This window comes from Chlamydotis macqueenii, chromosome 13, assembly GCF_036417535.1.
Source record: "Chlamydotis macqueenii isolate bChlMac1 chromosome 13, bChlMac1.mat, whole genome shotgun sequence".
NCBI lineage: Eukaryota > Metazoa > Chordata > Aves > Otidiformes > Otididae > Chlamydotis > Chlamydotis macqueenii.
The window spans coordinates 14,696,517-14,720,310 of NC_141568.1; the positions used below are offsets into that span (position 1 = coordinate 14,696,517).

Below are 23,794 nucleotides of genomic sequence, written 5' to 3' on the forward strand. Positions count from 1 at the left end.
CTGAGGGACAAAGCTGGGTGTTTCTCAGGTGCTTGGAAAGGTGAGGATCAACACAGCTCCCATGGTGGCCTTTGGTTTCACCAAAAGGAGAGCAAGTCACGAGGTGGTCACGCTGAGGTTACACATTGCAGGTGCCCAGCCCAGGGAGCCACCAAAACTAGGGCTTCCCTGGGAACAGCAACAGCGTCTAATGCTGTCGCTGTTCCCGGGGCAGCCCTGGTTTCTGCTGTCTTCTGTATCTGTGGTGGTTTTTCAAACCCATCCCCACTAAGATTTGGCACCGCTTGGTGCAGGACTCATCACCGAGCCACAATGGATCAAAGACTCACAGAATAGTTGAGGTGGGAAGGGACCTTTGGAAGTGCTCATTTCTTCCCTGCTGCTCAAAGCAGGGGCAGCTAGAGCTCAGGACCATAGCTGGTTGGGTTTTGAGTTTCTCTGAGGATGGCGATGCCAGAACCTCTCTGGACAACCTATGCCAGGGCTTGACCATCCTGATAGAAAAAAACTTTTCTGAAGTTTAGCTTGAATTTCTGTACTTCAGTTTCAGTTTGGCACTTTGTCTTTCACTGGGTACCACTGAGGAGCATCTGCCTCTGTCTTCTTTACCACCCAGCAGGTATTAATAGACACAGAGAACCACCCCTAGCCTTCATTTTCCCAAGCTAAACAGTCCCAGCTCTCAGCCTCTTCTTATATGACAGCTGCTCCAATCCCTTAATCATCTTAATGGCCCTTATGGTGCTGGGAAGGGAGCAGGTTAAAGGGAGGGACCCCCACAGCACTGCCCCGTGGCACCAAAGCCAACCATGGACACTGCCAGCGCTGGCAGAGCTGGAGATTTATGGCCCTCAGGCCGAGCAGGATCTGTCCCAGCAGGTTACAGCCTCTGTGTCCTTTTTCCTCCCTGGAGCAGAGCTTTTTGGGCCAGCTCAGGTACAACGTCATGTGTGGCTGGCCGTGCCCTGCAGCTCCATGCTAACGCTGCACAGGGTGTCCCAGATGGGACACCACCTTAACGTAACCACTTTTGGATGCAGTTCTATCTGTAGATGGGATTGCAGGAAGGGGGCAATCAGGGGACACTCTGGTGCATCACTGCTTGCTTAGCCTTCCTCCACCTGCTTTGGGGGCTGGATGAATCCCCAGAGGGAAGCACAGTGTTTCTCCCAAAGCACTGCATCACATTGTCAGCTGTAGGCAGCAAGAGATGTGGGACGTGAGTCCCAGCTGGCACATCCAAACGTGGACAAGAGCATCCAAGAGGTGGAAAGTGGCCCAGCCATCTTATACATTTGGTTTGGTTTCTCTTCCCAAGTAACTGCTGGAAACAAAAACAGCCCAGCATCCCAGTGGCCCAAGCCACAAATTCAATTCACTCACTTACCTGGGTGTTCTCCTTGACCTGATGAAATCTAGGCTCACCCCTGCAGCACAATACCACCTTCCATGAGAAGCTACACCTTGGCTGGAGAGAGATCGGAGCAGGAAAGCAGCCTTCCGTCAGGCCAGGCAGGGAGCGGCAGGTCAGGACAAAATTACTCTGCTCCTGGAACTGAAAGGGATAATCTCGTTACTGATGTGGCTTTCAGAACATCTGGGGAAAAAACCCCAAACAGATTAATTGAGGAATCTATTGCCCTGCCCCTCGCTCTGAATGGGTCTATGCCAGCATTGCCAAGGACCTCTGCCCCACGGACACTGCCAGGTGACCTGGAATTGCAGGATTGCCATTTTAACTGGAATAAACTTAAAAAAAAAAAAGAAGTCTTGTTTTTTGGACAGCACTCGCTTAAAACATCCTCTGCACTTTGCATCCTGCTTGGGTTACTCTATTTGAGGGCTGGGGCGGAGTAGGAGAACCATCACAAGAGCCAGCTGTTCAAAAGGAGGCAGGGGACTCAACTTTTCCCCCCAGGACGTAGCATCTCCTCCAGCCCCTGCGCAGGAACCACGGCGCTTCATGGGGTGAACTCCCTGGGAGCCACTCTCCCAGCACACAGGGACGGATGGACCTGGGAGCAGAGCGCGCTGCGTTTTGCGGCAGCGTGTTTGCTATTTCAAAGGAGCCAGTGTGCCAGCACCACGTTTGTCAGCCAAATCTGTGTCAGCACTTAAAACATCTCCCTCCCGTACGGGCATGCTTGTGCTCAGCAGCTACTTGCTTTTCTTGTAGGAGCTGCAGCCCGTGGGAGGGTGCCTGTGTCACAGTTACATTACCCATGTGCTCCAGCTTTGGCAAGATGTTCCTCTTCCCCATTTACTGCTTCTTTAGTTAAAGGGGTGCACATGGATGCTGGAGCACTTTGCAGTATTGGTGTTCATGTGCTGGTCTCAGGGTAGCATCCTGAGGAACTCCTGCTGATCATCAGCACAAAATAACTGATCCGCCAACGTACCCTCCTCTTGGACGGCACTGGGGCCGGTGCAGCGGCCCAGGTTGTGACACCAAGAATGCTCACCAGCCAGAGTGACCACAAGCAGACCCTACCTAAGGCATTCACTAGGGCACTTAGAAGTGATTCGGACAGTGAAGGAGTCTGCGTTGAACCGCAGCAAAGCAACAACCCCCTCATGATCATTGACATGTTCCTCGCAGGGCTGTCAGGCACATACGTACGGGCTTGTTCTCCAAGGATGACTCCTAGGGTGACAGCTGGGGCCTCGTTTCATACAGAGACCAAAGAGTGCTCCAGGTCATCTCCAAAACTTAATTTAACGCTGGCTCTTAAACTCGACTACTGTCTCCCTTAGAGCTGAGCGAGGAGAGGGGTGGTAATTCCTGAGGGCTTGTACAGCATGAGGGTGATGGAAGAACAGAGCTAGAAAAGCAGGGAATGAGGTGGGTGAGCTCACCCAGCTCCTTGGCAAGGCAGTCAGGAGCTCCTCACCTTCAGTTCTTGCCATTCTGCTCATGGGAAAGGCCTCGCTCAGGCAACTTTTCTAGAAGGAGCATCTGCCTGTGGGTGTCTCATTTGGACAGGCTTGGAGGCTGATTTTCAGGAGCACCCACAATTAGGACTGAATCCTCTGCAAATCTGCTCAAAAGCGCCTTCAAGTGAGAAACCCAAGATCAACAGGTCAGACCTTCAGCACACTCTGGCAGATGGTCTGGGACACTTCTTGGCAGGAGAAGTACAGGAATAGGTGTTTGCCAGAACTCCTGTTTCTTAAGCAGCGACGTTCCTACTACAAAAGGCAAGCGACCGTTTGTCATAGGATGGCTACGAACAAAAGGCAGAGGGATCACTAGCACTCATTTACTCCCAGACCCAGTGTTTGAAGGAGCATAAGAAGTGATTTTACATACAGTCAATGCTCCTCTCCATTTTGACTCGTGCCTGAACAAAGCTTTGAGCTTAAAGCAGGATTTATGACTAGACACGAAAGACACACCATTCTCCCCAAAACTGCAGCATGAGAATTGATGGGTTGACAGCTTAGCATGAATGCAAATGAATTTTTAAAAATTCACACTACAGAACCTCATTTCCCAGAAATGCTCTTAGCAGATTCTTCATGCCATACTGACTTAATTTCCTTTTACACCAACCCTAGTGGCGTAGTGGAGGTCTAGTGGATGAAGGGAAGGCAATGAATACGGTTTTTTTTTATTTTAGCAAAGCTTTTTGTAGCCCAACAGGAGGTGGACTCAAAGATCTGTGTGGGTTTGTTCCAATTCAGGATATTCTGTTTCTACAATTCTAGTTTCTCATGTAATGAAAACCCCAGAGGTCATGGTTGTGGGCTACACCCTGTCATCTCTCATAATTAATGGTCACTTTTTGCCATTGCTTTGTAACCAATTTTTTTTTCTCCTTCAGCCAAGGCTGAAGAAATAGAGCTACATCCTCGTGACTCAACACAGCCCGTCCTCTCTGGTTGCTCAGTAAGTTACAGTTCCCCCGCTGTAACGAATTAATGGACTCAGCCCGGTGTCATAACCCTCAGAAGGGAACTTGCTCTCCGTTGTCAACAGCCCCGAAAGGAGTATCAGTGCTAACAACGCTGCCCACAGCACCACCACCAGCGCTCTGCTTCCTCGCAAGGACTGGGAGAGCTTAGGCAGGAGAAACTTGTGAAGCAGGATCAGGAGCAGATCTTCTCGCTCACCACCGCCTCTCAGCCCAACACCTTCCTGGCAGAGCAGCAGCCTGGCAGACCCTTCTCCCCCCACAAAACAGCTCAACAAGACATGAGCATTATTCAGAGTAGGATTTAAGGGCACGGTCTGCACATGTTAACGTACGCTGCGTTTGTCTGATGGTTTTGTCACTTGCTAAGCAGGTTGGGGTAAAGCCTAGGCTGTTCAACAGCTTTTACTCTGCCCTGCAGTGACATCTCAAGAGGAAAAAAAATGTGGGGTAAGATTTTTAATATCAGTTTCAACTGTAATACTCTTAAGTCCCAGTAGCACAGGTTTGTGTTGGGGTTTCTACATGTTTAGTCTTCTCTCTGAATTCCCAGCCTTATTGTCCTCTGGGGATTGATAGGTGAATAAAAGCAGCTTCCTTCCAATGCATCTTGGTTTTGAACTACTAATATTTTAAGCTGTTACCCTAGCTTCATGTCACATGTTTTTATGGTAAGAAAATACAAAGAGGATGCAGCATGAGCTCATGGAAATCTCCCCTCCTCTCAGCTTGCCTGTCAATCAGCTACGGGTCTGCAACCACGCGATGGGAGATGAGAAAGTATGTTAAGCCGAGAAGATTCAGCAACACAGGAAACTGCAGAAAACGAAAGGCACGTGAGCTCCTGTGCTTTCTAACACAAATTCATGCATCTCGCCGCGGCTGTTTCCACCTTTCAGGGGCGGAGGGGGAGAGCTGTGGTGCCTGACTCCTGATGGGCGGGACCCAACCTCGTTGATGTCCCCCGAAGCCCCCTACTAAACACCCGGCACCACATTCGCCATTCCCACAGTGCTGAAGCTGCCTTCAGCAGCTCGTCCCACTCGATCACAAGCTTGGCGAGCCCCAGGTCCTGTAAACCCACCAGGCAAATGCTGTCCGACTCCAGTAACTTGTCGGTATTTATAAAATCGTCCTAAAACCCATCATAGTGATCAATTCATGGTATTGCTGACTCCACTTCCAGCTTAAGAAGAGGTCCGGCCTTTCAACCGGCAAACCCCTCCTCAGCACGGGGCAAGGCACAAACTTCGGTGCGGGCTTTCGCTGTGGCCTTATCCTCCTGACGAGCTCCTTCCCCCGGAGCTGGGGCACATCCTCCCGCCCCGGCGGCCCCGACAGCTTCGCTGAAGTGAGGGCGGGAGGTCGTAGCTCCTGTGAGGCCTGGGAGAGGCGTTTGGGGCTCGGGGTGCCAGTGACAGCGCCAGGGGCCCTCAGAGCACCGGGCGCTGGGGAGGCGGCAGCCCCACGGGGGGGGGGGTCCCACCGCCCCCGCCGCCCGGGAACCGGTAGCCCCCGCCTCAGGCCCTGCGCCGGCTCCCCGCTCAGGGGCGCGCGCGGAGGGGCTGGGCGGGGCCGGGCGTGGCGCAGCCTCCCGCCACCCCGCCCTCCACGACGCGTGACGCACACACGCACGCACAGGCGCGCGCGCCGGCTGACGCCGCGGCCCCGCGTTTGAAGTTGGCGCGCGATTCGCGCCCCCCCCCCGCCTCCCTTTCCCGCCCCGCCTCTCCCAGCCTGCCCCGCGCGGCCGCTTCCCCGCGCGCCGTCCCTCCCTCCCTCCCTCTTCCCCCCCGCCCCCCCCCCGCCTCCCTCCCCGCTCCGGCCGGCGGCCGCGGCAGCCGCGCTGGCGCAGGCGCACTCCGCCCGCCCGCCGCCATTTTGTGTCCGAAGCGACTGTGGAGCGATTAAACCGCGAGCTGGTGCTGGGCGCGAGCGGCGGCCGCGGCGGGGCGTGCGGGGCGCGGCGGCTCCGCGGGGCCCGTGGGCGGCGTGGGGCGGCGGCGGGGCCCGGCGGCCGGAGCGAAGCTCGGCGGGGTGCGGGTCGCAGGTAAGCGGTGGCGGGGGGTTTGCAGTCGCTTTCTCCGGCCTCTAGGTGTCACGATGGGGCTCCGGTTCGGCTGGGGCCCCGCAGCGGCCGCCGCCGGGGAAGCAGGGGGCTTTGTCTCCCTCTATCGTCCCCAGCGCGGCCGGCGCCTGCCTGCCACCGCCGCCATTCCCCACAGCGCGGCGCTGGGCTGCGGGGCCCGCCCGGGCCTTCCTTCCCACCGTCCCCCGCCCGGCCGGGCCGCCGCCGGCCCCGACTCCATTTTCTTTCCTTTGTCTCCTCCGCCGCGCCACCGGGGCTGATTACCGCCCCCTCCCCGCCACGCGAGCCGCCAGCACCCCCCCCCTTCCCTTCCCTTCCCTTCCCGTCCCTTCCTCCTCCCCTCCCCCGCCTTCCCCGCCCCGCCGATCCGGGCCAGGCCCGCTCCCCACCCGCCCCGCCGCCGCTTCCCCCCCACACCCCCCTCTCTGCCGCCCTCTACGCGAACCTCTGCGGGGCTCGGCCCGGCGCCCTCCGCCCGTTGCCCCGTGGTCTCCTTCGGTGTCCGGCTGGCTCCTGACCGCAGGGCGGTGTCGGCGGCGGCGACTGCGTGTCCCCGCTCCCGCCGGCCGCCGCCTCGCTGCGCTGGCGTGTGCTGCGGAGTGAGAGGCGCTGCGAGGCGCAGAGCGGGACTCGAGCTCCCTCTGCAAGGCAGGCTGAGCAGCGCCATGCAGCACCGGGACGCGGGCACGGCTGGGGGGCGCCCGCTCTCGCCGCGCTGCCCGGCCGCCAACGCCCCCCCCCCCCCCCCCCCCCGCCACCCCCCACTGCCCGCCGCTCCCCTGGAGAGCGGCCGCCTTCCCCCCCCCCCCCCTAGCCTCCGGGCCCGGGTCCCCCGCGGGGTTTTAGGCCGCCGCGGCGTGGTCGGGAGGGAGCAGGGGCCCACCTGGGCTGCCGCCGAGCCGGCCACAACTTGTGTCACTCGCTTCGGCTCGGCCCGGGCTGCGGGCCTCCCGAGGCACGCAGCGGGGCGGCCGCCCCTCCGCAGCCGGGCTCTTCGTTAGGGGTGAGGCCCGAAAGCCCGTCGCAAACTACGGTTTTATTCCCTCTCTTGCAGGGTTTTTTTTTTTCGGCGGGAGTGGAGGGGGGAGGCATAAAACCCGATTATTTCTGTGATGCAGAAGAGGAAATAACACACGCTCTGTGTCCAAACAGTTTACGTTTTGTTCTTCTCTACACCAACTTTGAATTTCTTCAGTAAATATATTTTACAGTGTCTGATTTGGCCTTGCCTTAGCGTCGTGAAATGACTCCGAAACAGGGATGTTTTCACGTTGTATCCATCCCCTTTCTGTTCAGTGTAGTCCTTAGGACTTGCCTGCTGGTGAGAATGAGCTCGCTTTCCTGTTTGTGACTTCCTATTTTTTTTTTTACCCAGTCTTTCCTCCCCCCTTAAATAAATGCATGGCTGTTCCTCACCTCCTGCTAATTGTTGAATCCTAGTAATAAACTGCAGAGGTGTTTTTAGAAGCATCTGAAATACTATTTACCACTTCCAGTATATGTGTTACTTGTTTCAGTGGAAGAAGTGTGTAAATATTTTCTCAAATTCTCCCGTTTTTTCTGCTTGTGCAGAGCCTGTTGAATTTTCAGCAGTCTTTTGGGTATAAGAGACAGCTCCATGTTGTATTCAAGCTGTCGTTCTTTCTTAAGCCGTACCTAGCATTTTACTTTAGTACGGAAGAAATCATTAGGACTGAACGAATGAGCTATTTGAGCATAAGGGCAAAACAGTGCTTTCTTTTTCATTTTTAGGTTGATGGGAGGTTTTTTTACTTCCATTTTGCTTTTCTTCTGGATGTATAGGGCTAGCTCAGTTTTAATGTCCTCTCTTCTGATAGTATACATGAGAAAGTGTACAGAATGGCTTCATTAACACTCTTGAAACTTTGTGGAATATTTTTGAGGAGTCATGTCTGAGCAAAATGTGTGAAACTTGAGTTCCTATAGCCTCAAGTGGCCCTACAACTGAAATAATACATCCAGTCTCATCCAATTCAGACAGAGCTTGGGGAGCTCTCGCTACAGCGTTAGGTTTGCTGGCAACTCATGCCTGCTGCGTTGTTGAGGGAAAGAGCTATTTCAAGAGCTGCTTTTTGTAATAGCAGGCTATATCTTGAATATGAACCAAAGCTAATTTGTGTGTATCTTTACCAGCTCTTCTGGCTGCAGGTTGATACCTGCCTGATTGCCGTACCATTGCTGTTGTCTTGAAAATGCTGGAGGCTGACCCGTGTTATTCTTGTGTTCATTCAGCATTTACCTGAAAAATCTAATTATATGTGATTACTAACTTACGAATTTCTATGTAGAACCTGCTCCGGAACTTAATTTCTTCTCTTCAGCTTAGTACTTCATGTCCAAAAACTTGTGCTTTTCTAGTTAAGACTTTTGGAAGTCACATGTTGAGCGTTGTTAGGCTTATCTGCCCTCCAAGAGGGCCAGGCTATTCCTTGCCCTTATCCCTCATACTTTGGCAGATTCTTCTTCACTTGTGACGTCAAGCTGTGTTGAGCTCTGACCTCTGAATAGCTCTTCCTGCTCTGTCCAGGTTTTTTTTTTTGTACAGTAGCTATTGCAGATATATAATATATATTTATTGTATTTGCATAAAAACTCTGATTCACCCGTCCTTGCAACTCTTGCTTCTCTTATCTCCTGTTCACCAGGAAGGGAAGGTGTGAGGTGGTAACTGAGCGTTAGGATCTCAAATGCTGCTTCCTCCTGTGCTTGTATGTGCTCTAGAAATATGTGTAATAAGGAACAGCCACCGCTGCTACCTGCATGCGTGAAGGCACACACTGGCTGAACTGCTAATGTTCCGCTTCGACAGCAGAGCTGAAAGAAGCCAAGGCTTTGACTCAGTGGTGGTGTTGTGTTAACTTACTGAACTGTACTGATTTGTTTGCTTAACTTTAAACCTCTCTTCATCCATTTGGCTCTAGTTCAGATGCCCAGTTCAGTCTCTGTTGTACTAAATCTTGAAATTTCAATACAGTATCAAGCTCTACTGCTCTGCAAGGCTACGTGGTCGTAGAGATGCGTGTGGATTCAGGAAATCTACTTTTCTTGATCGAAGGTTATGTTTACTGCTCATAAAAAGTGGTTCAGCAGATCACTTTAGTTTTTTCAGATTTTTTTCTGAAACGTAGAAAGAATCTCTGTCCTATACTGACTAATTCAAAAGGTTGCTTTTTTTTTTGTACTGAAGGATATTTTATTTTCATTTGAAACACCCTGTTCTGCTCCTCCTCCCACTTCTTTCCATTAATCCGTCATTCTTCAGGAATTGAATGATCTATGCTTATTCTAGACATAATTAATATGAAACCTAAATAGTAGCTACTCAGCTGAGTAACCTCAGAATTTTCAAATTAACAAAAAACTTTGAGAAGAGGAGTAGAATAAACAAAAGGTGGGTAGGGAGTTTTATTTTTAGGTTGTATTAATGTTCAGGTAACTGTACAGTGAAGAACTCAGTTTCGGTGTCTAATATAAATTAAAGCCAAAGTGAAGATTTGCTCATTTATTAGTATTACAAAAACTTGGAAACTATCAAGTCTTAATGTCTTACCAATATGGTTCTTAACAGGTGAAAGTGCAGAAGTAGTACAGAGACAGCTCTGCAGAATGGTGCAGTTAACGTGTGTTACTGAGGGGAGATGTGTGATAGAATGGATTCCTGAAGAATCGTTCTTTAACTGTCCCTACAGATGAAGTTGTGAGTCAGATGTTTACAGTTGCAATAACTACGTAAAGGTTTGGTTTTAGAGACCTTTAGTTCCAGCTCTGCTGCTTTTTACTGTCAGCTGCCTGAGGATTTCAGTGTGCTATATGGAGGTGATAACAGGAGACAAGGCCAGGTACGTTTAAAAACATTTAACAGCGCAGGAGGTGCAGTCATCGGTTAGGATGTGCTGACCAGGTAACACAGGGGAGGGCTACTGTTCTAGCAGCAGTGCAGCAAGCTACAGGGTATTTTCTTTACATGCTGTAGTTCAGGTCGTATGCCCAAATACATATTGTTTTGTCGGTCAGCTGTCAGCATTGTCTTATTTTTCTGCCATAGCAACAGACTCATGAAGTTTTTAAAGATTCGTGGGTTTTGTGGACAAGCTTCACTCAAGCATAAGGGCTGAGTAAAGAGACTGTGAACTAAGTTCAGCGTATACTGAAAATCTTATTTTACCTCTCTTCTTTTTTCCCCAGAATCTAAAACTTTCTGTTGACATCATTGAACTTGTCAAATTCTAACAAAACAGAAGCCAAATCACAGATTGTTTGGAGCGTGAGATACATCTTTTTCTGTATTAATATGCATCATGATTAGAAGCTTGTATGTCTCTCAAACATCAGCAGGTAAAGTAGCTATCTGTAAAGTAGAAGACAAAGTAGCTTGGTCCAGTTATATAAAGATTATTACTTGCCTTAATTAGGATGTCAAAGTAATCCTTACTTCCTCTTTCAGGTATTTAGAATTAGATTGCTGTTCTGAAAGCTTCTGAAATTCTTCTGTTGTGTGGTTTTGTTTGTTGTTTTTTGTTTGGTTTTTTTTTTTTTTAAGCAAATCAAAAAACCACCCCCAAAAACTGCCACCAAAGTACTTTGGGAGGTGAGAGACACGTTTGCCTTGGCCAGTGTATTTTCTTCCATTTCTAACACTGGAATACCCCTAGCTGTAGTAACGGAAGGAATACTGTATAGTTGCTGTACTTTGGAACATTAGGGAAATTCCAGGAGGTTGGAGAAGTGCTGATGTATCAGTATTGAAAGGAGGTGGAGGGGATGAACATGGCAGCTGGTAATGTAGTGCTCTGCAGAGACACCTGAGCTACCTTGGGTGTTTAACTAGCACTGCATGATGCTAATATGTATGTAGTTTACCTTATTACCAGCTCTCCCATTTATTATTAGTACAGAATTTAGTTAACAAGGAGAGAAGTATGTAATTAATCCTAGTAAGTAAGGCTTTAAGGAAAAAAGAGCTTGTTAAATGTATTGTTTGACTTTGTTAAAGGTATCTCTCTTGATGTGTGAGGACGTTACAGAATATAAAAATTAGTACTGAGTATCAATAAATGCCATTCAGTTCAGGAATAGTCTGGCAGCGTACAAGACAGAGTAGTTTCCATGGGTGGTTAGCAAAAAACAGTAATTGCTTGTCACAGTTTGTTTCCATTACTGATTTTGTTGGTGCAAAATGTCTGTGATTTAAAACTTTTGTGTGATAAAATTGTGGTTCATGGAAAGGCAAATAGCACTAAGGCAGCTGTCATGATTGTCAGGTGAGGTGGGTCCATTCAGGTGTGTGCTAAGGCTGCCGAATGTAAATGATACGCCTGGGAACAAGGCAGTTCATCAGAATGTAAATCAAGGCACATGGTACCCTAGAAAGCAGTAGCTGAACTGCATTTTGGAGTCATCGTGGATAATGCTATAACAAAAAAGCTAATGTAATTCTGAAATGTATTAATGGATGGAGTAGAGATGTATTCTGGCCTGTGTGGGATGGGTTGAAGTCATTGCTGAAATACTGTGTACGATTCTGGCATCTGCACTTAAAAAAAAAAAAAAAAAAATTACTGTCTGCAAGGCAGATTAATTTCCAATTTGATGAAGAGTTAAGAAGTAATGCCATGCAGTGAAGTGTTAAGAGTTTACTATGCAGCTTCTCAGCAAAACTGAGAAGTGACTTGATAAGAATCCTCAGGTATCTCCCTGGTAAGATAATACTGGATATTAGTGAGCTCTTTTAAATCTTGCTGACAAACGCAACACAAATTTGTAGCCACATAAGTTAAAACTAAAAGACTTAAGTTTTTCACAGTGAAGGTGATTATTCTTTGGATTATGATAAGAAGAGCAATCGTGTATTTCTTAATTTAACATATTTGAATCAATATTGTGGAAAAGATTCTGAAAATTGCTTCAACCAGCTGCAAGGTACTGAACTTGTTTTGTTTCATTTAGAGAACTGTAATTCATAAGAGGTCAGACTCGGTGATCATGCTAAAGAAAAAAGATGGGGAGCTGCTCCTCTTCTCTTTCACCAGCTTCCCTCTTTTTGAACAGAGGTAGGTTTAGGACTTGTCCTTAACAATGTAGAACATGATCAAGCCAGTGAAATATCCTGTTCAGGAGAAAGTAAGCAGTATTGATATATATTGGAGATGTGTCAAAATAGCATCCCATATATTTAGTCCGAACTTGTGACTGTAAAACAAATCTTTATCTGTGGCTATAGTATTAGTGAGGTGTTGGTAGGATAAATATTACTCCTTTGCTAGGGCACGCTGCTGGCTTGTGTTCAGCTTGCTGTCTACCAAGTAGCCCTAGGACCTTGTCAGCGATGCTGCTGTCCAGCCAGTCCCAAGCCTGTGTCGCTAAAGGGGTTCTTTCTTCCCAGTTCATAGGATGGAAAATGCTCAGTGAGGGTGAAGCAAGGTAGTTTTTATTGAATCCACTTCAGAAAAATATAGCTTTGTAAAATTATTACAGTGTTATATAAAATTTACTGCATCATATTTTATATATTGCATTTATATGTATTGTGTGAAGTTTTATATGCAGTGACCATCATTTTAAAGTGAATGCTGAGTAAAATACTGAATTAATCAGGAATGAAACTAGGGGGAGTAAAGCTATGGAAGAAGGAGCAAACAACACTTAATAATTTTGAGCTATGATAATACATCATGTGCGGAGACTTGATGCAAGTGTTTGACACTTTGAGCTCTCCAGAATGTTACAGTGAGTAGCCTGATGGTGGACTAAGCATCTCTAGATGGAGACTGCTGAAAGCTAAAAGTACTTTTCATGTATTGCATGTGTTAAAAAGGTGGGAAGGGGAGAAATGCAAGCTTAAGAACTCTCTCAGCTGCAGAGCTAGCTTGGATATAATCCACGTGCTCCTCTGGATGGTAGTTTCAACAGAAGCACCTGATGCTTGAGTTTGACAGTTCTGGTTTCTCCTAGCCATTTGTAAGAAGGCAGATAGGGTAGCTCTGCCTCTACCACTTGGTTTCTTTGCAGAAATTCAGCCTCTGTCCAGTGTGCTGTTCTGTGGTGTGGTTCCTAGCACTCACACAAGGCCAACTTTTCAGGTAGATGCAGTGAGTTTTGTGGTGAGCCTGTAGCTTGTAGGAGGAAGAAATGGGGAAAATACACCACAATTGATGGAAAACCTGTTTTGGTAAGAGATTGTGGAGACACTGTAGGTTCGGAAAGGGATCAGGAGGTCCAAAGGCTAAGATACCTAATCCCATGGCTGGGTGTTGGGATGAGGGTGGTAAATCACAGATGTGACTCCTCTCCCTACGTGGCATTTCCTCCTTGAACTTTTGGAGACAGATTGCTGAACTAAATAGATGCTGCTCTGTCCTTACGGGCTGCTTTTTTATGTTTATGTTGGAAAAAGGAAATTTTTTTCTTTTTGTTTCTTGACCCTATTGATTTTAGCTATACAAGTGAATTTACAGCTCTTGTTGCATTAGGAATAACACCAAAGCATTTAGGGAAGTAAGAGTCATGGCTTCTCTGGAAAATTAAGTTGACTTGCATCAGGACTGCTGTGACCCCATCTCCTTCCACTTGTGTGCTGCAAATTACATTGCAGATGATGCGTTAGCTGAATTTGCTTCCTGTGTGTGTCCATCTGTTCCCTCCCTTATAAAAAAAAAAAGTTTAAAAAAATATTGGAGGCAACTACATGCAAGTGGATGTGGAAAAACTGCAGCTCTGAATTTGATTTAAGCCTTTGTAGAACCATGCCTCAAAATATTTTGGGGTAAGGAGAGGCTTTCTGAAAAGGTAGTTGAGACCACAAGTAGTAGTGGCAGCATTTGGTTATTTGTAAACATTTTTTACTCTTTTGAAATAGAGCAGTAAATGTTGCTGTATGTTTAAAATCACTGTCAAGGGAATTGAATTCTCCCATTGTTTAATGATGAAAGAAACATCGTTGCTCTGGACTGGCTCCTGGAAGAGCTTTTCACTGCTATAGAACCAGTAGTGATTTTGGGCCAATTACTTCAGCTCCTTGTGTAGTTTCTCTGTGTCCTCGTATTTGATTTGCAAAGCTATTTCCTTGAAACCACCTCTAATGTCCAGAGATTTAAAATGAAAACAGGAAATGCTACTGAATTAACAATCCTCCCCTGTTTTGGGATGTGTACTTGGTGTAAGTGTAACAATACTACATTTTAAACCAGGAGTTTTCTCCTATGTGCTAAACTGTTTGCAGTGAAGGTGCAATATAAACTTTAGTTTTGCTTTCCCAGTATGAACTACAAGAGATCCCTTTAGAGGCACCTCAGGAGTTTTCAGATTACAGATTGGAAAAAAAAATCAAATTTTTGAAGGCTGGTAGTTTCAGTTAAAGCTTATCCGATTTATTAAAACCTTTTTTCTTTTCTTTTCTTTTTGGAGGATGGAAGAAGTTAGTGTTATCCAGCATTCCTGCTGAGTATATAACTTACTGCCACTTCTGATCTTTGAAGAGAGATTTATCGCTTCCTGTGGCAATACTGAATACTCAAAAGGTACTCATTGATTACTTGATCCTTGCCTACCTTCCGTATTAATGCACTCCTCTCCTTCCTGCTCAGGAATGACTACTGTTGACTCCTACCTACTCTGAGCTACTAGAGCATTGTAGGAGCCCAGGGTAGTTTATACTTGGCTCCTGTAGTGTGTGTGGAAATAGTTTTGTCCTGTTGAAGCAGCTGCATCCTCTCTCCTGTTCTACCAGCATTTTGACCTCCACGAAGAAGAATTTGGCAGCTTCCATGACAGTATGGTGGAGCAGACTATCAAATATTCAGATGTCTAACTTGCCTGACATGACATCTGTAATGTTTTTTGAGACATCTGCTTTGAGCGGCTTGTGCAAACAAATCCTTAGGGTTGTTTTCTCCAGCTCTGCCACATTCAAAGGAGGGAGACAGCACTGAATGTTTGTCCTGCTCTGTTGTCAGTCTGGCTAGAAGTACTTGATCCAGTGCAGTTGTTGGTTGGTATCATATTCTTGTCCCAGAGCTGCCTCTTCAAATGGACTGTCCTGTACTGGCAGCCTGGGAGTCTTTCAGCCACCTCCTGGCACTCAAGATACAGCCTCTTGTTAAGATTCCGGAGAAAAGAGTCCTTCTTTCTTCAAAGCCATGAAAGCCATGTTTTTCTTTTTTATTAGTTTGGATTTACTCATTGTGGTCCTGGGTTTTCTCCTGCAAATTAAAAAAAAAAAAAAAAAAGGTCCTTTGCCAGTAGTGCTTCCAATTAGATTTCTGTCAGAAGTTCATATGGGAGCCTTGTCCGATCTTGGTCTTTGTGCAGCTCTTCTTTGACTTCACAGAATCACAGAATGGTTTGGGTTGGAAGGGACCTGTAAAGCCCATCCAGTCCAACCCCACTTCAGGGATCAGGGACACTTCCAACCAGATCAGGTTGCTCAGAGCCCCGTCCAGCCTGGCCTTGATTGTTTCCAGGGATGGGGCCTCCACCACCTCTCTGGGAAACCTGTGCCAGTGTTCCATCACCCTCACTGTAAAAAATTTCTTCCTTATATCGAGTCTGGATCTACCTCCTTCCAGTTTGAAACTGTTACCCCTCATCCAATTACAACAGGCCCTCCACATCTTTCTTATAAGCCCCATTTAGTTACTGGAAGGCTGCAGTAAGGTCTCTCTGGAGCCTTCTCTTCCCCAGGCTGAACAACCCTAACTCTCTCAGCCTGTCTTCATATCACATGTGGTTTTGTGTCTCCTAAACAGTGGTACGCTAAGCCTCTGCTCTTGTATTTAATTCAAGAGAACAGCAGTACTAGGCAGCTTTGTATATTCACTGCTCTGAAAGTGCAGGTTGCTAGTAGATTGCCAAGAATGACTGTGCTTCTGCACATTTGCAGCACGCTAAAGAACTGGTCAGTGTTTGACCTCTTGCAAAAGTGTTTCAGGTCTTCCAGAACTTGTGTGGAAGCAAATACTAAGACCAGTAAATCTCTCTATCCTAAGAGCATCGTAGTTATAACTGCATACATGAAAAAAAAAACCTGAACAACCCTCGCGGTTTTGTGTTTGAAGTTTAAGTATATCCTTCATCTTATATAGTGCCAGAGAATGGTAAAATGGACTTCTTGTTGGTACCCTGGTTCAAGCTATCTCAGTGCAGGGCCACCTTTGAAGCTAGATGTGGTTCTTTAGGGTTGTATTTAGCAAATATTTTTCAGTAGCTGAAAGATTAGTTTCCACAACATCTCTGAGCAACCTGCTCTGGTGTTTAACCACTCTCATTGTTGCAGCTTGCCTGTTGCATCTTGTCCTTTCACTGTGTATCTCCAAGAGTGTAGTTTCGTCTTCTCTTTGCTCTCCCATTAGGTAGCTGAAGGTAGCAGCAAGATCTCCCTTAGCCTTCTCACAACTAACTGTGTCAAGCTGCTCCTGCACGTCTTGTGTTCAGCCACCTCATCGTTTTGGCAGCCCTCTAATGGGCTCTTTCCCATGTATGCCAGTGTACTAAGCTCAAAAATGGGCATGTAGAACACTTACATTTCCAGGCTATCCCTGTTTTCCTTGAAGCTTATGAAACCTTGCCTGTATGTTAAACATCTGATTGGAATGTAAATTCGTGCAAGGTATTTTATGCCAGAAGATAGACTGGTTACTGTAGCAGAAGTAGGCTGCCTTTCCAGCAAAGGACTATAGGAGTGGCTTTTCTTCCCCTCTGGGACATTAGCATGGAGTGGATCAGAACAAGCATGCCTTGCAACTTTTAAACACGCAGCGCTGGGAAACTTTGCTCCTTGGGTTGTACATTAGTAGACTGTGTAGGCTCATGTTCCTTGAGTGGTGTCTGAGCTGCTTGCTTCAAAACTCCAGTAACCTGTTTCCTTAAGGAGAGTCTATACCTTGTGAAAAGAGAAGGGTGGTAGTTGTGCTTTGCATTAACCCATCATTGATTGTAATCTGCAGATATCTCTGTAAACTATTCTGAATTTGTATTGTCTGTAGTGTGGAAAAGAACTACAATTATTACTGTTTTGTTTTTCTTTTCCTCTACTAAGAAGCTGGGTGCAATATTTATTCAAAACAGATCTTTCCACTTGTTAAGTCATTTGCCAAGCAGAAGATTTGGTTTTGCAAACTGGAAGAAAATTATTTCTTGATTCAAAAATTCAGGAAGATCAAAGTTAGGATGAAAGAATAACAGTAGATAAAAGGATGCTTCCATTCAATTACATGTGCTCAATTGAAGAGTTGTGGTGTGTTTCGTCGGGTGACGAAACTTCTGAGATGATACAGTTCCACATGGGAGGTGTTTGCTTTGCATCAAGTGTCTTCTGAATGGAGAAGTCCTTAGATCTTGAGGCTTTTCTGTGCTAACTTACACATTTCTAAGTTTTAGGAAATACCAGTCTTCTCCAGGGTCACAAGTCAGGAATAAAAATTTAGCTATTGACAGAAACTATTTTCTGTGCTTACCACCACTGTGTGCAGGCTCTCACCAGCACAGGAGCTGGCAAGGATGCAGCTTGCATCAGCAGTCTTAATGTGCCCTTAGCAGTGGAGCACACTCGACGTATCCTCTGAGGATCCCCTCTTCTAGTCAGTGAATGTATGCAGCATAAGTTATTTTTACAGAGTAAGTATTAACTAAGAGACCAATTCCAAATGTTTTCTAAAAGCTCGCAGTCACTAAGCATCTGTAGCTCCAACAAACTTCTTATCAGTAGTGCTCTTTGAAGGTGATAAAAAATTAAAAATAGACTTTCCAAGGAAAAAATGCAACCAGAACTGACTTGAGTGCCTTGTACTGAATAAATGACAGGAGAACCAGGGGGGAAAGTACTTAAATTCAAAGGGCGTAGAACTCGTGTGAAATTCAACACTGTTTGGCCCGCATCACTGAGTGCAGCAAGAATTTGTGCCTCGCTTGAGAATTACTCCTGTGGAGTTGCTTACTGTTCTCCCAGAGTTTTTAGCAAGTATGCACACTGAGGACTGAAAAGAATTACAGATGAGAAATAATGTGCTGTCTTACAAACACTTTAGTTCTGTAAATGTGAATATTTTAAGCTTTTAATTGATACGGGTAATGAAGCTAGCTTCACAACTCTTCAACAAGCTGGGACTGTTCTTCCTCACAGTAACAAGGTTAGAAGTCTGTTAGAGCTGATTTTGTTACTGCATTGATAGTGTTACTTGCTGCATTGACAGCATGTAATGGGTCATACTTGCTCTAATTTACCCTCCTTTAACAATAAAAACTACTCTGGTGTTGTGATTTGGTATTTTGCAGCACAAGAGAAAAAGGCTGTCTGAAGTAGGCATAACTAGCTCTAAAATATCATACTGCACTCTTAATACATGAGGCATACAGAGTTTTAGGTTTTGAGAACTGTAAGTGCTGTAGAGTTTGAGGAGAGGTAGAGAGAAGAGTTTGTAAAATGCATTTATTCTTCTTGGTGAAAAGGTTAAAGCCAACTGAAATACTGTTTTGGTTTTGTTTAAGGCTTTTTTGGTAAGTGAAGGGGTCCTCAAGCAATTATCAGTGCTACTCTTAGAGGTGTGGGACTAGACATTTTCTGTTAAACAAGCATTAAACATTCAAACAATGCTTTTTATTCCCCCCCCCCCCCCCCCCCTTCTCTTCCCTTTGTCTTTTATGTAGTTTCACTAGTACGACTCATCTGTTCTGTTCCAGAGTGTGTCTGACATCAAGAGCTGCATGAAGAATAGCCAGCATGAAGAGAACAAATCAGTCCAGGCAGAAGTGCAGAAGCGTCAAGAACATAAATGTAAATTAAGGGGTTTTAAAGTGTGGTATGCGTTCCATGCCGAGGCAGTAGTTTCCTGAACACTTAAAGCTTACACTGTGCTGGAAGAAACCCTCTTGCCTTGCTTCTCTTTTGGCTGGCCTGAGTGTTTGGGCACACCAGAGAGCTGGTTTGGATGGAAATAAGTATCTTTTTGTCTGGGTGAGTTCTGGCCTGGATTAGTTTCCTGACCAGCTAGCTGCAGTCTTAGAAACACTTGCATTAACAGGAGGAATAGTTGGGGTGGTGTGGGTGGGAAGGAGTGGGCAGTTTAAAGGTAGGGATGGCTTCTCTGGCAGAGTTAGTGTGTTTGAAAATGAGACCTTAATTCTGGTGGAAAAGTTTTCTCGTCCAAGGTCAAGTGCCTTTTGCGGGTTTTTTTCTTCCATCTACTTTGAAAGTTGATTGTAATGGCACTTCTAGGGCTCAGTGTATGATAATATTTGGAACATGAGTCCAAATGAGTTAGATGTGTTATAAAATGGATTAAACTGCTTAAAGCTTCAGCATGATGGCCACTGTCTAGGGTTCACCTGTGTCTGGTTCTCTTTACATCTCTTCCAACACTTACTAATTCAGATGAACTTCTCTGTGATTCAGAAGCAAGGATGACTTAATTTAGGCTCCGGGAGTTTGTCTTGTCCACCACCCTTCTGCCGTAGGTGTTTCCAAAACTCTCCTGGAATTTCCTGTCCTGGCTGTAACAGCAGTAGGCTACACCTCTGCATTTGACAACCTGACATTAAGCTGACTAGCACTGACTTCAGTTTGCTTTGTATGCAACAGGGTGTAATTTGTGGGGTGACTGTGTGGACAGCTGTTGTTCGAGGGGTAGGACCCGTGTTGCCGTCCCGGGGATGAGCGCTTCCTGCTCCTCTGATTTGAAGCCTGAATTGCCTTGTCCAGGCACAGTGTCGTTAGCTAATGAGTACTCGTGCAAAGATGAAAGGAATAGCTGTTCCCCAAAAGTTTGTTCTTGGGTACTTATTCATCTAGATTAAGCTTTAGAGGAAAACAAAATCCAAATCCTTGTAGCTTATTACGAAGTCTCCAGAATGCCATGAAACTTGTTGCACTGGTCTCTTTCCAGGTGTGGTAGTGTCTGATGTTGCCATTTTGATATCATGTGATGCTGCATCAGATGGCCAAAGAGTCGTGCTCTGGTCAGCCTGATTTTGAAGAAACACCTCTCCCCCCAACCCACCCAGCATCTACCTACAATGTTAGACTTGATTTTTTTCAGTAGTGGGATTTACGGGCTGTTTTAATCTGAAATAGTTTTTCCATTGTTCATTTTATTACCTTCAAGTGTTCCAGGGGTCTTTTGTGAGCTCCTTCATCACTTTTATATTACGAAGAACTGTAAAAAGGAGAGACATTAGTTTTATGGTCCAGCATCAGCTGAAAATGAATTCCTCTGTGACTGCTGCTTTTAAAGTGTAAATCTTTCTGTATTTTACACCTGATAAAACGTTTGTCCTTCTGATTTGAACTGTCAGGTTAGCAAAATAACATACCTTTCTTAATATATTAAAAGGGAAACATTTAAAAATATTTTTTTAAAAAGGTTGATATGGAAATGTTTAATTCACATTTTCTCACTTTAACTAAGAGAATTCTGTGTGTGACTAAAGCGCTAGTGTCATCTAGTGAGACAGCATTAGCAGTTATTGGAAGAAAGAGGGAAAATTTAAAACTAAAATGTAAAAGAATTAAGAAGGAGAAATTAAGGAAGAACGGAAAAAGATTTAAGAACGAGAATATTTAAAATTGTCCTTACAATCTTTTCAATAGAATTTTAATTCTCCAAATCTATAAAGGAAAAACAAGGAAAAAATTGTACTTCTAGAAATAAAGCTGAAATACTTCCACCTTCTTCATTAAGGCTTAGCATGTCAAGTTAAAAGTTAGTTGTAGCCCAAGTGACTTAACTATGTGTGGGATTTGTTGTCAGTAGCTGCAGTGATTTATTTTTCTTCACAATGCCATTGTCAAGCAGTTGATGTTATTGTATTATGCTTTCCTCTCCATTGTAGGCTACAGCTTATTACGGCAGAATTGGGGGTATTGGCTCTGGAAGAGCTGTGATTCTGGGGCCTTTTGCCACTGTCAGGTGTAAGGATTAAGAGGGAGCTTGTTCTGCAAACAGCTGAGGAAAGATACAGAATTGAGTTTCCTTCTGTCTTGCTGAGGGACCCTGTGTGTATATACTTTGTTTTCATATCTTGCACACGTCTTCCCCTGAGTTCTTGGTCCAAAGTAACAGGTTAACTTTATCCTGAGTAATTGCAGAAAACCACAGGTGTGTGCTACTCGCTGACTGAAAAATAAGGGTCAGTGCTGACTGAAGGTTCTCATCACCTTGGATTATTTTGTGAGATGTGATGAATGTTTGAAAGAGCTCTGCTAAGATCTCTGGGCAGGAGCAGCAATTGGGAAGATTACTTTTGTAGGTTACAGAAGGAGAGGAAAAAAATAAAAGGGAGAGGAGATGGGAAAGGGCTGGAGGTAGTTGTGGAAATGTCATGGAATGCATTTTGATTCTAATTGTACACCACACTACCTGTGGGTGATGAGTGTCCTGTAGCCAGGGAGATAGCTTAGCTATGGTCTTGGGAGTTCCTGAGGGTAAAAGGTAGAGATTACTTTTGATAACATCTAGCCCAAAGCCTGCTACCTTCACATAAACATAAGTAAAAGGTAACTTTAGTTCACAGTTGACAACTAATTGAATAAAATAGTACTGTGGGGGTTTGATCATGGTTAAATGCTATTGACCTTAAACAGGAACACACCCACAAACCGGCTGTGACCCAGAGGGTTGCAGGATGCTTGAGAGAGCAGCTTCACTGTAGTGCATGCTCGGTGGGTGGCAGGATGGCACAAAGCAGAGGGACGCAGCTCAGTGTAGCCACCTAGCTTCTGGGACACAAGATTCTTGGTGCTGTGGTTTGCCTAGAGCTTTAAGGTGGCCCTGGCAGCCTTAACCTGCTGGCTTACCTCTCTCTGTCCAAGCATTCGTGTGGACAATCAGATCAGGAACTGAACATGTTCTGCCATAATTAACTGTTTTTTCCTGCATTAGTTTTCAGCTGGAATTAATTCTCGATTGAATTCATTATGGTGAGTGAATTATTCTATCAGTGCAAGGGAAGGGAAAAGGTGAGAGAAGCTCTTTTGGAAAGTAGTGCTGTGTTTTCCTGTCTTAGATATTTTTAAACCATTATACAAGTTAAGAATCTGGTCTCCTGTCTGGTTGATGGTGAAGAAAGGTGGGTTCCTCAAGAAGGTGACTCAGTGTAGGGATCCCCTTAAAAGCTTTGAATTGCTCTCTGGAAGAATGTGCTCTTTTCCCTGCCCTGGTTAGGGAGGCCAGCCTTCCAGCACAGTCATCTTGGTTGGGTAACCACCAACAGGACTTCAAACGCTGTCAGAGCTGGCTGCCACCAGTCCATTTGCAGGGTCAGTACTTAAGGAAACCATACTTCTACAACTCTGAGTTGCAGCTGTCATTCTTGCAGCTTTTTTACATGTTTCTTGGGGGCTTTTTCACATTGACGGGCCCCTTTTCATACACAGAAAAAGCATTTATTAACCCGTGATGAAGTTCTGTCACTCTTGGTTTCTTCATTTTCCTTTTCCTTACTCTGAGATGCTAAAATGCTTCTGAAAGTAATTGTGCCTTCTTTTAAAAAAAAAAAAATTAAGGCTGTCAGATGTTTGTAAAGTAGTATATTTGATTTTTTTTTTTTCCAGTGACAGTGTTGTTAAGTTACAAGGAGGAAATGAGAACACCTGGAGATGGGTGTAGCAATCATAACAAGTGGAGATGGAATTTAGTGCAGTAGGCAAGCAATAGCTTTAAGTTTCCAGCCTTAGAAAATTACTTAATAAAATAAACTTACCCAGTTTTCTAGTTTCTGCTGTCAGTAGTAAATTTTTTTGTTTTGCATATGATAGCACTGTGAAAGTATCCCATCCCAAGTTGTGAATGGGTGCTACCTGTTCATTAAAGTTTTGTGAGCATTGTCAAGTAGTTTGACATTCCTAGACTTCTCTTTCAAAAAAAAAAAAAATGGGGGGGAAAAAGTTGGTTCCATTTTCCACCTATTCCTAAAGAATTAAACACAGAATTCTTAAGCTTTTGTACAACTTTTGTAGATGCTTAAGTAACTCTGCCCTGTCGTAGTTCAGCCCCGATCGGACCAGACTACGCAGTCTCTCTCTCACTCCCCCCACACTCTGAGAGAATAGGGAGAGAAAATATAAGGAAAAACAGCTCGAGGTTTGAGATAAGGACAGGGAGAAATCCTTAAAGTTACCGTCACGGGCAAAACAGACTCGACTTGGGGAAAACTATTCATGTATTACTACAAACAGCAGGATAATGAGACAGAGAACAAGATAACCTCCCCCCACCCCTCCCTCTTCCCAGGCTTAACATTATCTCTACTACCTTCCCCTCCCGAGCGGCACAGGAGGGGGAAAAGGGAATGGGGGTTGCAGTCAGTTCATCATATGTTGTTTTACGCCGCTGCTTCATGGTCGGGGGAAGAACTCCTCACGTTCCTCCCCTGCTCCAGTGTGGGATCCCTCCCACGGGCCACAGTCCTTCGTGGAACTGCTCCGGCGTGGGTCATCTCTTCCACGGGTGCAGTCCCTCTAGAACAGCTGTCCCAGCGGGCCCTCCACGGGCCACAGCTGCCTTCAGGCATCCACCTCCCCCGGTATGGGGTCCTTCACGGGCTCCAAGTGGATCTCTGCTCCTCCGTGGACCTCCATGGGCTGCAGGGGGACAACCTGCTCCACCATGGTCGTCACCACAGGCTGCAGGGGAATCTTGGCCAGGAGCCGCATTACTCCTCCCCCTCCTTCTGAACTGACCTTGGCGTCTGCAGCCGTTCCTCACAACAGGCTGGCAGATGTCTCAGGATCCTTTTTACATCTTGTTCACTTCTCATCTCCTCTCCACTTCTTGCAGCCGGG

The 23,794-nt window shown here is 46.0% G+C and overlaps 1 protein-coding gene and 1 long non-coding RNA gene across 18 annotated transcripts in view; one reads left to right on the top strand and one right to left on the bottom strand.

The window, feature by feature from the left end:
* Positions 1-229: 229 nt before the first annotated feature.
* LOC147599116 (uncharacterized) lies at positions 230-6,765 on the bottom strand. Its single transcript, XR_015260052.1, has 3 exons — positions 6,449-6,765; positions 1,388-1,555; positions 230-494 (listed from the first exon to the last, which is right to left on the bottom strand). It is a non-coding gene; the product is annotated as an uncharacterized LOC147599116 (long non-coding RNA).
* CTCF (CCCTC-binding factor) overlaps positions 5,835-23,794 on the top strand; it is a 35,828-nt gene continuing 17,868 nt past the window's right edge. For 2 of the 17 annotated variants that reach the window (XM_086758312.1, XM_086758321.1), the window contains exons 1-4: positions 5,875-5,964; positions 10,210-10,359; positions 14,428-14,540; positions 18,664-18,790. In XM_086758312.1, coding sequence (XP_086614438.1) covers positions 18,737-18,790 — 54 coding nt within the window. In that variant the 5' untranslated portion in view covers positions 5,875-5,964; positions 10,210-10,359; positions 14,428-14,540; positions 18,664-18,736. Of the gene's footprint in view, positions 5,965-9,603; positions 9,864-10,209; positions 10,360-12,055; positions 12,075-14,427; positions 14,541-18,663; positions 18,791-18,813; positions 18,971-23,794 lie in introns of those variants that run through there. The other 15 variants (XM_086758315.1, XM_086758322.1, XM_086758320.1 and 12 more) reach the window with 13 other exon arrangements.